This window comes from Mesoplodon bidens (genome assembly GCF_964165515.1).
Source record: "Mesoplodon bidens genome assembly, chromosome: 1".
Lineage (NCBI taxonomy): Eukaryota > Metazoa > Chordata > Mammalia > Artiodactyla > Ziphiidae > Mesoplodon > Mesoplodon bidens.
The window spans coordinates 70,389,101-70,402,869 of record NC_138176.1 but is presented as its reverse complement, the minus strand read 5'-3'; the positions used below and the strand labels follow the sequence as shown (position 1 = coordinate 70,402,869).

Below are 13,769 nucleotides of genomic sequence, written 5' to 3'. Positions count from 1 at the left end.
TCAAGAAAATCCTTCCTGGCTCCTCATCTGTGAAGGAAGGAAAATGCAGTTTCTGCCTCACAGGATTCTCATGAGGATAAAATGATCAAATACTCAGAAAGCACTTACAACAGTGGCTGACTCTGAACAAGACTGGCTCCGGTATCAGTTTCCTGGGTAGCCAAAACTACAGAAGTCTATTCTCTCACAGCTATAGAGGCCAGAAGTCAGAAATCAAGGTGTCAGCTACCTCTGGAGGCTCTGGGGGGATCCTTCCTGCCCCTTCTGGCTTCTGGAGGCTCCAGGTGTTCCTTGGCTTGCGGCCACATCACTCCAGTCTCTGCCTGTCTTCACACAGCCACCTCCCTGTGTGTCTGTCTCCACAACGACTTTCTCATAAGGACACCAGTCATTAGATTTAGGGCCCATGCTAATCCGGAATGATCTCTTCTTAACTAATCACATCTGCAAAGCCCCCCTATTTCCACATAAGTTCACATTCTGAGGTTCCTGGTGGACATGAAATTTGAGGTACACTATTATGGACTGAATTATGTCCCTCCAAAATTCATATGCTAAAGCCCTAACCCCCAATGTGACTATATCTGGAGATAGGGCCTTTAAGGAGATAATGCAGCTTAAGCAAGGTCACAGGGTGAGGTCCTAACCTGACAGGACTGGTGTCCTTGTAAGAGGAAGAGACACCCAAGCTCTCTCTCTGCCATGTGAGGACACAGTGAGAAGGCAGCCATCTCCAAGCCAGGAAGAGAGGCCTCACTAGAACCCAACCTAGATGATACCTTGATCTTGGACTTCTAGCCTCCAGACAGTGAGAAAATAAATGTCTGTGTTTAAGGCACAGGCTGGGGTACTTTGATATGGCAGCCTCTGAAAACTCATACAGACACCATTGAACCCCGCACAGTCGCCATCATGATGAGGGGCTGCACTCCCTGTCCTTCCTCATGTCCTGTCTGGGCTGCCCCCTGACTCCTGGTCCACTTGGAGCCCACCTCCTGATTCAAAGCCCATCTCAGGCATCACCTCCAGCGGATGGCCGTCCTTGACCTCACCTTCACCCCTATGCCTCTCAACCCTCCTCTCTGCACCCATCAGCAGGCATGTTGTAAGGGCAGCCAATTCGGACTGGGCATGTCCCAGGTGCAAGCTGCTGTCCAAGGGCCTCACGTGCATTCGGTGTTCACACCACCACCGTGAAGATGGGCATCACTGGCCCCATTTCACAGATGGGGAAACTGAGAACTAGAGAGGCCACGTAATGTTCTGGAGGCCGCACGGCGAGGAGGGAGGAGAGCCAGGACGCAGACACAGGCACTCTGGGTCCAGGTGAACCTTCTCCAGGGTGCTCCCCACCACGGTGGCACTTGTCACCTTCCTTCTTGACCAGGGCCACATTCCACCTTCCCAGCAGCTCTGAGTCCTGCCCGGGGCAGGAGCTCTGCCTGTCTTGGTCACTGTCATATCCCGGGAGCCCCTCTGGCTTTGCAGGGCTCGGGTGCTCTCTCCTGTTCTCTCAAAGCCCGCCGTTGTTCCAGAGCTGCACGAGGTTGCCCAGGGAGAAAGAGGTGGCACCAGCACTGGAACTTAGGCCTCCGTTTCAAGCCCAAACCTCCTTCCTCATCACCGCTGTACACTCATGACGCCCACAAACGCTGGCCTATTTTCACCCTGGGTGAGCTCACTTCCAAAGACCTTTGCCTCTAGGGACATTTGGAGGTGAGGATCCCGAGCACCTCAGAAATGGAAGGGGCCTCAGATGTGACCTGGGCCAACCTCCCTCCCTGGTTTCTGCCAAAGAGGGTCTTGGGGTCTCCAGCCCAGGAGGACGTGAGGCTCTCACACATGCCCGGATCCTGAGGTTTTCCTGCCAGTCCCACCTGGAAACCACATACCTGGCAGAGCGCGGCCACGGCCTTGGTGGCTCTGACATTCTCCTCTTCCTCCAGGTCACTCCGACTCAGCCTTTGTCTCTCCAGAACCTCGTGAAAAACCTGTGAGTAAAACAGGAGGAAATCTGAATCTGGTAGGAAAATGCCGATATTTTTCCCATAAAAACCTCCTCAACTGACCCCGCCTCTCAGGTTGGAAGGATGTTCACCCCAATTTATACACAAGGAAATTGAGGCACAGGGATCTATGTAACTTTCATGGCTTGTGAGTTGTGGCTGACGCCGGGACCCATGAATCCAACCTCCAGGAAAACCACAGACTGATTCCGTCTGTGTACCCAGCAGGAGAAGGTGCGACCAGCACCCCCGTCACCCTTCTCTCCTGGCCACAAGCCACCCAGACATCATTTTCTGATTTCAGTTGCTGGGGACCACCATCTAGGCCCTGGGAGGCCCAGCCAGCGGAGCCCGAGGCCGAGCAGGGCCACTGGAGGTCAGTGCGGTCAGTGGCCAGCCAGACTCCGCTCTGACCACATGGACTCAAGGAGCCCAGCAGAGTGACAGGGAGGCGTGCCCCAGGTGCCCCAGACACAGTCAGAAGGCACCGCAAGGCAAAACCATAGAGGGTGGACTCCTCTTAGGGAGCAGCTGTAGGGGAAGAGGCCCCATGGGGGAAATGAGTAAGCTGAGTCTTGAAGGACAAGGAGGGGTCCCTGGAAGGAAGATGGGGAGCCAACACAGTCCCAGCTCAAGAGGCAACAGCAACAGAGACCAGGCAGTTAGAACCCTCTGGCCTTGGTCGGGGCAGAGTGGGAGGGGAGCTGAGAGGGAGGGGCTGCACGTGGTGCCAAAGTCTGTGCTCATTCATCAGTTCCTTGTTCATTCAATTACTTTTTGGTTGTTTGTTCATTCATTCGATTATTTGTTCTTTTGTATCTATCATCCGTCCATCCATTCATTCACGTGTTCATTCATTCTTTCCTTCATTTGTTTGACTCTTCTTTCATTTTTTGGTTCTTCATTCATTTCTTTGTTCATTCAATTATGTGTTCCTTTGTTCTTCCATCCATCATTCATTGATTCATTTGTTCATTCAGTCATTCCCTCATTCCTTCATGCATGCATGCATGCATGCACTCAACCCCTCCCTCCTTGGTCCCATGTTTCCTGAGCACCAGCATGTTTCCTGAGCAACAGGTCCTGGCTGTGCTGAAGTCCTGGGTTGCAGAGCTGACGCTGTCACCGTCTCCACACTCAGGACTTGCACTGAGCAATGTGATGTCAGAGAGAAGGGCCTAGAAATCTCAGAGTAACAAACTGCTGTATAATCCTATCTTTTCACTCTCATTTCAAATGGATCTTCTTAAAGACAGAAACAGCCCCCCACCCCACGGTATGACAAACCCCAGAAACCCCAGGCGTGGGCCCTGGGAGGAGGCTCTGTGGGTGGGGAAGGGCACTGGACCAGGGAACCAGGGACGTGAAGACCTCTTCTCTGTTCTGGCCGCTGGCTTCTCACTGGGGTATAGCCGCTGCCGCCATGCTGGCCCCCAAGGAGGGCATGTGACTGGGCTCTGGGCTGAGCCTGGACCCAGCTACAGTCCTGCCATCCCCTCGGCAGAGCTGAGACAAGCAAATGCTAGCGAAGAGCAGAAGGACCCAGAGAAACAGTCAGGCCGTGGCTGCCCCTTACTGGTCTGGCTGAGTCTTAACAACCCGGCAAGGTGGGTGCTATTATTCCCATTGCACAGATGAGGAAGCCAGAGGGTTAGCAAGGTCACTCAGACACAGCGGCAGAGTCAGCATCCGAACCCAGGTCCTGGTGCCTCAGCACCCAAATGCTTACCAACCCTGGGGCATGGCCACTGACAAGCAGCCCTGCCTATCCCCGCCCCACCTCCGCCAACAGGGAAACACTGGGGCAGAGTCCTGCTCTCTCTCTGCGAACTGCAAGCCCTGGTCCTTCCAGCCTGTGCTGGCGCCAGCTCACTTGCTATCCCTCAAGCAGGGTGACACCTTGCTTCCTGCCCTCCAGCCGGTCTCCTTGTCTTTTTCCCAGTCAAGACCACGAACATTGGCTAGCTTGGCCACCTCCCTGGTCCTGCCTGCTCAGCCCCACATGCAGGGTCCTCCCCTGACTTGCCACCTGACCCAGCGAGGGGGCCCATCCCTGCGTGACAGCCTGCCTTACATCCAGGACATGCCTGTCCCCTCTGGGGACATCGCCCGCTGGTCTGCCTCGCAGGTTGGGCCCTTGCCCTGTGCCATCTGTGTGAAGCCCTCTCCACGGCCCCTCCCACCGTCTTTCCATCGTCCCAGTGAGCACAGTGCTGCTCAAGCCACTGGCTCACAGACGAGGAAGCTAGGGATGCAGAGCCCAAGGGAGCTGGCTGAGGTCACTGGGCTGACAGGTGGGAGGCGAGGAGAGACCTCCCGTCTGGCAGATGCCAAAGCCTCTGGCTTCCCAAGCGCAGCAGCGGGGGGCCGAGCCCCCTCCTGCCACCCTGATCAACCCGTGTGGCTCCCTGGGACGGCTGTGCCCGCGGACGTGGGAGCGAGTCAGGAGCAGGTCACCTGGAGGAACTGCTCGGGGTCGGCGGTCTGCGGCGCCGCGGCCAGGAAGTTCCTCTGTTCCTTCTGTTGGGCCAGCGTGAGCCTTGCCATCCCCTCCGCCTGGTGAACCAGTGAGGCCTTGACCAGGTCTCTGCCTCGCTGGACAAACTCTGAAATTGAAATAAAACAAGGTTGCTCCCCTGGCAAAACCTCCACTGGCTGCTTCTGCCAGCACGTGGAGGGTCAGAAACTCTGGGGCAAGTCCCCTTTTTATTCTGTTTTTTTGTTTGTTTGTTTGTTTTGCGGTACGCGGACCTCTCACTGCTGTGGCCTCTCCCATTGCGGAGCACAGGGTCCGGACGCGCAGGCTCAGCGGCCGTGGCGCACGGGCCCAGCCGCTCCACAGCATGTGGGATCTTCCCGGACTGGGGCACGAACCCGCGTCCCTTGCATCGGCAGGCGGACTCTCAACCACTGTGCCACCAGGGAAGCCCTTATTCTGGTTTTATCATTCAGGGCCCTCCCCCTGGGGCCCAGGGCTCAGAGCAACATAAGAGGTTTCATGTAACTGCTGTGGAGGGTGGCCGGCCAATCTGACCAAGAAGTAAACAAAGGGGTATTTTCCCGGAGAAAAGAGTGTGAGGGAGGGGTAGGTGGCAGAGGCAGGGACAGGTGACACAGGGTACAGAGAGCCTGAGTCTTCCAGAAGATAGTGACACGTCAGACTGGAGTCGAGATTCAAAAACTGCCAGGGTGAGTTATTAGATCAGCAGAAGAGAAGGGAGGTGAACCCAAGGGCAAGGCCCCCTGTGGCAGGGAAAGGTGAACTTGGGGAGAGAGGGGCGGGGCCTAAAACCACCCTTCAGCCCACCTGCGTCATTCAGTCCCAGCAGTGTGCCAAGTACAGGGCCAGGAACTGGGGTCTACCAGTGAGCAGGACCCGGCCCAGCTCTCAAGATGCTCATGGTCCAGGGAAGACGAGGAATGCCAGAAGGAGAAGAAATTATGCTGCATGAGGGCCGGGGCAGTGTGGGGGGAGGAGGAAGAGGGGGCACAGGCAGCGTGGGACCCCAGAGAAGGCTCCTGGGATTAGAGCCAAGGAAGAAGTTGGCCAGATTCTGTCCACTTGGGTTTTGGGAGAGATGCTGAGCAAAGAAGCTGTTGAAGCAAGTGAGGGCCGGGCGACGAGGGGTCTGCAGTCCTTGGAAGCGTTGGTTTCGGCATCTCACACCATCCCCACCGCCACACACAGTCATACCTCCTTCTGCACTTGCCCTAAGGCAGGCACACTTCCTTAGGTTTGACCTGAGAATCTGTTTAGCCTCTAGCACCAAAGAAAAGAGTGTGGCCAGGTGGCCAGGAGAGACCGGAGTCCTCCCTCCACCCAACTGTCTCCTTGTCTCCCCCATCTTGTCCAAGTTCAAGAGAGCCCCGCCTAGGGGGCTGCTTCACCATCCCATCCCAGCCACTCGCTTCCCACTGATAAAGCCCAGACCACTGTGTGTGCTGACCCCCAAGTCCAGATGCATTCAGATTCTACATGGTCCAAAGTTCCAGCCAACAGAAAGTTTTCCATGTGCTCACCTCCTGCAGGTGAAACACCTGGGTTTCCTCTTGCGGGTCCCACCAGCTGTGTGACCTGGACTAAGTCCCAGATGCCCTTGATGTCTTGGGCCCTGATCTGCCCATCTCCCAGGGTCAGGCCCGGGAGCAGTAGCACGTGTGCGAAACAGCCACGTTGGGTTTACTCTCCTGACCCACGTGACTGACCCCTGTCCACGCCCACCCACCTGCAGCTGAGCCGGGCCCCGTGCCACATGCAGGGCTTCCGGGCGTTCCCGCCTCCTTCGCCCTCTGCATGTTCTGGGTGCTTCTCTGGCAGCCTGAATCACTGATGGCGACGTGGGACAGGCAATCTCGGACCCTAAGAGGTGACCTGGGAGGGCAGCCTGTGCTAGCCTCACGGGAGCTGCTCCCCACGCCTGCAAGCGCCACCACCAGCCCTGGCCCACACAGCCTGCAGCACACACGGGGTGCCGGGCGCCCGGGCCTGGCCCACTCGCTCACCCCTGCCGAAGCGCTCCGCCTCCTCCCAGAAGGCCTTGTGCTGCTGGGTCAGCAACTCCTCCCTCTGCCGCCCCGACAGCTTCCCCTCGACGGTCAGCAGCTCCAGGCTGTGGGCGATGGCGGCCAGGCGGCATCTGGTCTCCTCCCGGATCTGCAGCTTCAGGAACTCAATTGTTTTGGCCACGTGTGCCCGCCCCATTGTCCTCTCCAGGGTGTCCTAAGAAGAGAAACACAGGCGACAAGGGGCTGGAACGCCCTGGGTCAGTACTTGGCATGACGGTCTGTAAACAGTCACGGGCTTGGTCCTGGGGCCCCACCTCCCTATGAGCAGAGCACAGACCAAACTGCTCTCACAAGCTTCTTGTGTCTGCGCCTCAGATGGGGACAAAATGGTCCCGCACGGGGACGTGGTGAGGCTGACGCCGCATAACACAAGGAAAGCGCTTGGTACTTGGTGAGTGGGCCATGCTTCTGGGGAGGAATTTAATAAATGCACACGACCAAAGAGGGAAGTCCCCCTTTCCCATTGTCATCCCTCCCCAGTCGAGGGGGCCTCGGGCCTCCACAGCCCTGGAGGAGAAACATTAGGAGAAACAATAAAGGTCGCGGGACTTTTGGCTTTCGAGCCTCCGGGAACCTGAGTGCTGGGGATTAAAGAGATTTGCCGGGTAAGCCTGGCCTGGAGGGGGACCCCAGCTGTCAGACTTTAGAACAGGCCTGCCTGCCCTACCACGCTGTCCTTCACTTAGGACACGGCTCTCGGGCAGGACGCCTCCCCCATGGAGGAAATGTCCACCAGAGGCAGGGGTGGACCCTGCAGGTCTGCACCTCCTGTCCTCGCGTCTCAGAGAGCAGCCGCTCCAGGAAACTTGTAGAATGAGAGCACGTGCACCACGTTAAAGCTGCACGCCCAGCGCCTCAGGACACCTTTCCCACCTAGGGGTGGGCCCCCAGGACCCCCGGCACGGTGGCCTGAGTTCGCCTCCGCCCTTCTTCCCCACCACGCTGGCACCCTTGCCTCCTTCACACGCCTCCGCTCCGTCTCCTTCCCGCTGGCCCAGAACCACGGCCAGCTCAGGCCCCGGTCACTTCCGCCCTGGGCTACTGCCCAGGGCCGTCCCTGCTCTGCCAGCCTCCCACCTGCCCGCTCCGCTCCGCCCCGCCCCACCCCGCACGGCAGGCAGGGGGACTTTCTGAGGTGCAAACGTGGCTCTGCCATCCTGGGGCCCAAACCCTGCAGTCACTGCCTTCAAACCGAGTCTAAACTCCTGGGCACGGTGCACGAAGCCCTTCAGGATCAAGCCTGGCTGAATCTCCAGCCTCGTCCCACACACCTCCTTGCTCCTGGCTGCCCAGCACACCCGGCCTTTGCACACACGGGCCTCCACCTGGAACACCCTCCCGGCCTCCTCTCACTCCCCTGCCTGGCCAGGTCCTGCTCGTCCTTACGTGCTGTGTGGCACCTTCCCTGACCCCCTCCACCTCCACGGCCCCCTCCTCCCGCCTCTGCTGCTCCTGTGCCTCTGTCTAAGCATAGGGACAGTCCCAGGCTGGACTGAGAGCCCTTGAGACAGTGGCCATACCTGCAACACCCGGTAACCAGCTCTGGGCCTCACTGTTTGCTGAACTGCATTGGTCTGTGTTTGAGCAACGTGTGAACAGGGCAAGGACAATGATCCCCCAGTTATGGGCAAGAGCACTGAGGTTTATTCTGGAACGCCACCCAAATAGCCCAGGGACAGCGGCTCTGAACCTTCCTCTCCGCCAACTATATAAGCCCAACGGCCGTCCGCGGGCCCATGACCGCTAGAGGGCGCAAGACGATAAGCGCTCGGTGCAGGTGTGGACGGCAAGGGATCCAGCGAGGCTCAAGGCGTGGGGGACAGCGCCCAGAGCCCAGAGCAGCCACCTCTAAGGCATCACGGTCAGGCCACCCGGCTGGAGAGTGACAGCTCAGCCTCTGGATTTATATTCAAGGAAAGACGGGAGGAGAGTCGAGAGGCGAGCATGAGCAGAGGGGCATCAGATGGAAGGTGGGAGGAGTCAAGGGACTTGCATGGGAGGCGAGGGGGCCACTGCTGGCTCTGAGAGCTGTAACCAGTCCTCAAACGTGCCCGGGCTCAAACTTGGCTCCAGACCTGCATGACCTTGAGCACAGTGTCCTCACCTACGCCTGACTTACAGACTGGATGTGAGCATTAAATAAGTTAAAATAGGTAAAGCACTTAAAATAGCAGCCAGAAGATAGTAGGTGCTTATGAATGCAAGCTGTCGTCATAATTATGTACAGCAGGTCCCTACGTCCCTCCTACCATCCTCTTTCTCTCAAGCATCCCTAGAAGCTGATTCTGATGACCTCTGGGGCCCTTTCCAGGGCTCTTCCAGTTCTGATATTCAGCAATTCCACGTGACACATTCCGACTGCCCAGGCCAGAGTTCTCAGATGTCTCCAGCCTGAGAATTTGAATTCTTCTGGAGTTTATCAACAACATACTCTGACATACAGGCAGAGCCAACCTGTCCCTCTCTGTACAAACATAGATTGTAGCTCTTTCCACACATCATTACGATGACTTGTTTATGTCTATTTTGTTTGCTGACACTTGGCCTACCAGAGTCTAATCCGTATCACATACTGAGCACTTCCCCTGGGCCAGGCTCTGTTCTAAAGGGCTTACACGTTGTCCACTTTCTAACACTCTCAGAGCTGATGCTATTCAGATTCCCATTTTACAGATGATGAAACTGAGTCACAGAGAGGTTTAGTAACCTGTTCAACGTCATACAGCTAATCAAAGGTAACTGTGGGATGAGCTCAGGTTTCTAGCTCCAGTCTGCAACACTGTTCCTGTAACAGGATGTGGCACACAGCAGGTGCTCATGAAATGCTGACAGAAGGAAAGGCCTACAGATAACCTGGAGAAAATTCTTTCCCTTCTTCCTATGTGGAAGTGACGGGCTAACACTCGGGCCAGAGTCAGCTAAGGATACGTTTTTTTTTTTTTTTTTTCTGCATCAATATCCTGCTGATGGAATAATAATTAAATACAAAGAAAAAAAGAATAAAAGGAAAAAGATCTTTCTCTTTTGATAAGCATTCATATCGGCAGCCTTATCAAATCAAAATCCAATTCAAAGGGGCTTGGACGGCAAACCAGGAAGCCTGGGGCACAGGCTGAGCGATATCATTAGTCAACATGGGAGTCCTGGTGAGTCGCTTAGCTGGCTCCTCTGATCTTCGGGAATGAAATATCTGTGTGTCTATCTTTCGGCAGTGCCGAGGAGGGAAAGCAAACTATACGTGTACGTGACAAGCAAAAGCAAAGAAAGTTCTCAAACAGCTGTGTGCACCTGGGAGTTTGTTAAAAATGCAGATCCTGATTCGGGAGGGGGGACGAGATTCTGCATTTCTAACCAGCTCTCAGGTGACGCTGATGCTACCGGTCTGCGGACCACACTTTGAGAAGCAGAGCAGTTTGTGCAAAAGCAGCAGGGACTGCTCCACTCACAGCGCCTTCTCCTCACGTCTGAGGAGCTGAGTCTCTGAGCGGAGGGCAGGGCGGCTGCTGCAGATTTCTGAGTCAGGAGTGCCCTGGGCAGGTGCACAGGTCTGAAATGTAATTCATGAGTTCTCAAGGTCTCAGGAAGGGGAAATGGGTGGATAGTGGCCTGGCCTTTGCACACAGCAGGGCTAGACGGAAACCTCCACAACAAAACCCGACAGTGACCGAGCATTTCCCCGGGCCCTGCCTGCAGCAACTCCTGAGACCATCTTTTTTAAGTACAGTAATTGAAGCTCAGAGGGGTTAAGTAACCTCTTCGAGATCGCACAGCTTCAAGTGGCTAAGCTTAGCTTCAAAGTCGGATTTGGATTTGTGGATTCCTCTGCGCCAGTGGTTTGCATTCCCAGCTATACATCAGAATTGTTTGGGGAGTTTTAAAAGCAGCAGTGCCAGGTCCTCCACTTCAGACCAATCAGATTGGATCTCTGTGCAAGAGGCCCGGGACATGGGCATTATTTTAAGCCCCCTAGGTGATACATGGGGCCATCCAGGAGAGCTAACTGAAGCTCCGTCCACACCAGTGGGCATCAACCATGACTACTCACTGTGGTCACCTGGAACCTTAAAAAATCCAGACTAAGAATCTCTGGGGTGGGGACCCATCTTGGACCCAAGCATCAGTACTATTTTTACCTCCTCAGATAACTTCAACGTGCAGCCAGGATTGAGAACCACCAGTGCCCTATGCTGTAGTGACGTGGGACGGGCCAGTCTCTCCACTAAAGGAATGGTTAGATGGATGGATGGACAGATAAATGACTGATGGATAGATGGAGGGATGGATGGATACACTGCTTTTCTCTGGCCTCTATATCCCTTTCTACAATCTGCAGGTGTTGAACTTAATGACCCCTACGGTGCTCCAAGCTTCCGAGTTCCATGTCTCTAGTTTGAATATCACGTTCCCTCCCTGCCCCCTCCAGCGTTACCAGAGCCTGCAAATCCTGAGAATCACGCAATAGCCCTTCAGCTGCAATCATTCTTTCTGTCACAGTCATCATGAGCTGTCGGGCTTTGGAGCTGGAACACTTAAATTGGTCCACCAGAAAGTGCTGGATGTTTTCCATCTGTTTCCAGAAAGCTTCCATCTGTGAAATGAGAATGAGATGCAAGAGGTGGGGGGAGAAAACTTATTTCAGAAAGCTTTAAAGCTGTCCGGCTCAGGCTTGGGCATTACTATCCACCCCTTATCACAAACTGAGATTATAAACAATTCTACAAGTTGGAGAAAGTTATCTTGGCAACAGTCACATTCTCCAGAGGTTCCTCTTTGTAGGTGCCAGTCAGTTTCGATGTGGCTCTTCAGCAAACACCAACGGGCTGCTGATAAGGAAGGCAAGCACCATGAGATCCCCCAGCTCAAACAGCTGAAAGACTGCCCGGCAGTGGGGTAGGGAGTGGGGCGGGTGCATGAAATTCGACAATGCGCTCCTGGAAGCTTCCAGATCTTTAAAGGGGATTAAACATATCCTGGAAATAAAAGCATGAATGGCCATTTAAATATTGATTATTGTCCTAAAAGTATAAAAGAACAATATGACAGAGATGACGACGACCATAAAAACATTTTGCCTTCAAATCTTTTTCCTTTCTCCACCATCTTAGCAGGAGCAGAGTAGGGAATTGCCAAGTGGTTTAGAAGGTTGGGGGCTAAATTTTTGTCACTGCAGCCTTCCAGACTCTAAGAACAACGATGCCCATAGTCATAGCAACTTTTCTTTACGGCATGCAGGTTATAAGCCAGGCTCCGTGCTTCACGCATTTTATTTCTAGATAAAATATGTATCGGAGGGACAAGGAACAGGCTCAGAAAGTTAGGTCACTCGTCAAGGGTCACAGAGGCAACAAGAAGCAGAGGCATATTTGATTCAGGTCCCTTCAACTCCCACAGCTGTGATTTTCTCCATCTTGGCTCCACCTTTCAGATGCTGAGATGGATGTTGCTTGCTGGGCAGGGTATGGTAGGGGTCAGGGCTCAGTGGCTCCAGAAGCCCATGATGATCTTCTTGCTATGGCTAAAGGTGGAGAGAGATGGCGACCTGAAACTCTGAGTTAATCCAGCCAGCCATCTCTCAGGGGCTGGGCATGGCCAGGAGAAAACCCACACCCGCACGAACCGGCACCTCTTCAAAAGTTTGGTGTCCTGTCTCAAGGGCCTCGTGGCAGCTCAGCAAACACTTAATCTGCCCTGGCTGCCTCCTCCCTCATATTCACACCCTGCTCTTGCCCCCTCTCGCCCCATCAGATGACTTCCTTTCCAACTGCTATCAGAGAATGTGGACTATCATCTGTGAATTCCTGCACATCCGGAAACAGAGTTCTACATCCAAGAAGCTTCGCCTCTCCTCTTCCCATCGCAGAGAACGAGGACGCCCACTCCGCTCTTCTGAAAAACTCGTGATTCCCTTGGCATCCATGACATGACATTCTCCTGGTTCTTCGAGGTCCATACTCTGCTTCTTGTCTTGATTCTCCTTGACTCCGGCTTCTTCAATGCTGGCAAGATCCAAGATTTGGCATGAGGCTCCTTTCTTTACCCCTTCCACACACACCCCTGGACCAGAAGCATCTCTGTTAGTGAAGGACACCAATACTTCAGAGAATCTTATGAGAATGATCAATCCTCTGCCTGAAATGTGGAGACACGGACAAGATATTCCACTGCTTCGGGGAGTCCATCACCACCAGAATCCGGGCTGAGTACCCTCCCTTAGCCATCTCATCCTGAGAATATCCTCACTCTCCATGTGATCCTACCTGAGCTTAGCGGAGACTCTCCATCCCCAGGCATCTCCAACTCAGGGTGTCAAGCCACACTCACCATCTTCCCTCCCAACTTGTTCTCATTCTGGGATCCTTATTTCCATAGACCTCATCCTCTATACCCTCCTCTTCCCACCACCACCTCCTTAGACACCACCCTATCAGCTCTCCCACTTTTTCTTACCTCTCCATCCCTACTGCAATTGCCTTCATGAAATTCCTACTGGATTAGCCCCAAAGCCCCTAACAACCCTCCACACAGCAGCCTGGGCAGTTCTTCTAAAACAGGGCCAAGCCACTCTCTGCTGCTTCAGTGACTCCCATTTCCTTGGCATGAGACGAAAACCCTCAGGGAAGACCTCTGGCTTTATCTTGCTCAGCCTGCTTCCTAGCCCTGGCTCCCTTCTCTGCCCACCCACTAGACAGCATCCATCCACACTTCTCCCCAAAAGCTTCTTGGTGACCCTTTCTTCTACAAACACCTACATAACCCTGGGGTAAAATGAATCGTTCTCCCCGCTGTACCTCAGTCTTCCCACACTTCTATCTATCACGGCACTTGTAACCCACAAAGTCCTCATCCGTTCACCTGTCAGTCCCCCACCACCACCACACAGGCCTGAGCATCTCCCTGACAGGGCCAGGTCTAAGTTCATTTTGAATTCCCAGAGTCCAACACAACACCTGGGTGCCAAGAAAATATTTGTTTAATTCGTAATATATGAACAGCAGGTAGTAGAACCTCAAAGCAAAAAAGAAAGTTTGAGGGAAGCCATCCTCTCTAGAATTTAAAACATGCTTTTATGAGTGATGCCTGGAGTTTGAGAAGTTAGCAGCTGGCGTCTGCTCTAAGCCACAGGGCGGTAATGACACATAGGGTTAGAGTGATCTTTGCTTTGAATGATAAAAAGATCAATGTAAAATTTAAACAAGG

General features: G+C 54.3%; 1 protein-coding gene across 6 annotated transcripts in view; it reads right to left on the bottom strand.

Annotated features, from left to right (window-relative positions):
* The window catches only part of EVC (EvC ciliary complex subunit 1), an 81,126-nt gene that overhangs the window by 40,197 nt on the left and 27,160 nt on the right, over positions 1–13,769 (bottom strand). For 5 of the 6 annotated variants that reach the window (XM_081236967.1, XM_081236962.1, XM_081236963.1 and 2 more), the window contains 4 exons: positions 11,002–11,160; positions 6,510–6,726; positions 4,464–4,612; positions 1,893–1,991 (listed from right to left, as the gene is read on the bottom strand). In XM_081236967.1, the coding sequence (XP_081093093.1) occupies positions 1,893–1,991; positions 4,464–4,612; positions 6,510–6,726; positions 11,002–11,160 (624 nt within the window). The remainder of the gene's footprint in view (positions 1–1,892; positions 1,992–4,463; positions 4,613–6,509; positions 6,727–11,001; positions 11,161–13,769) is intronic. The other variant, XM_081236965.1, reaches the window with a different exon arrangement.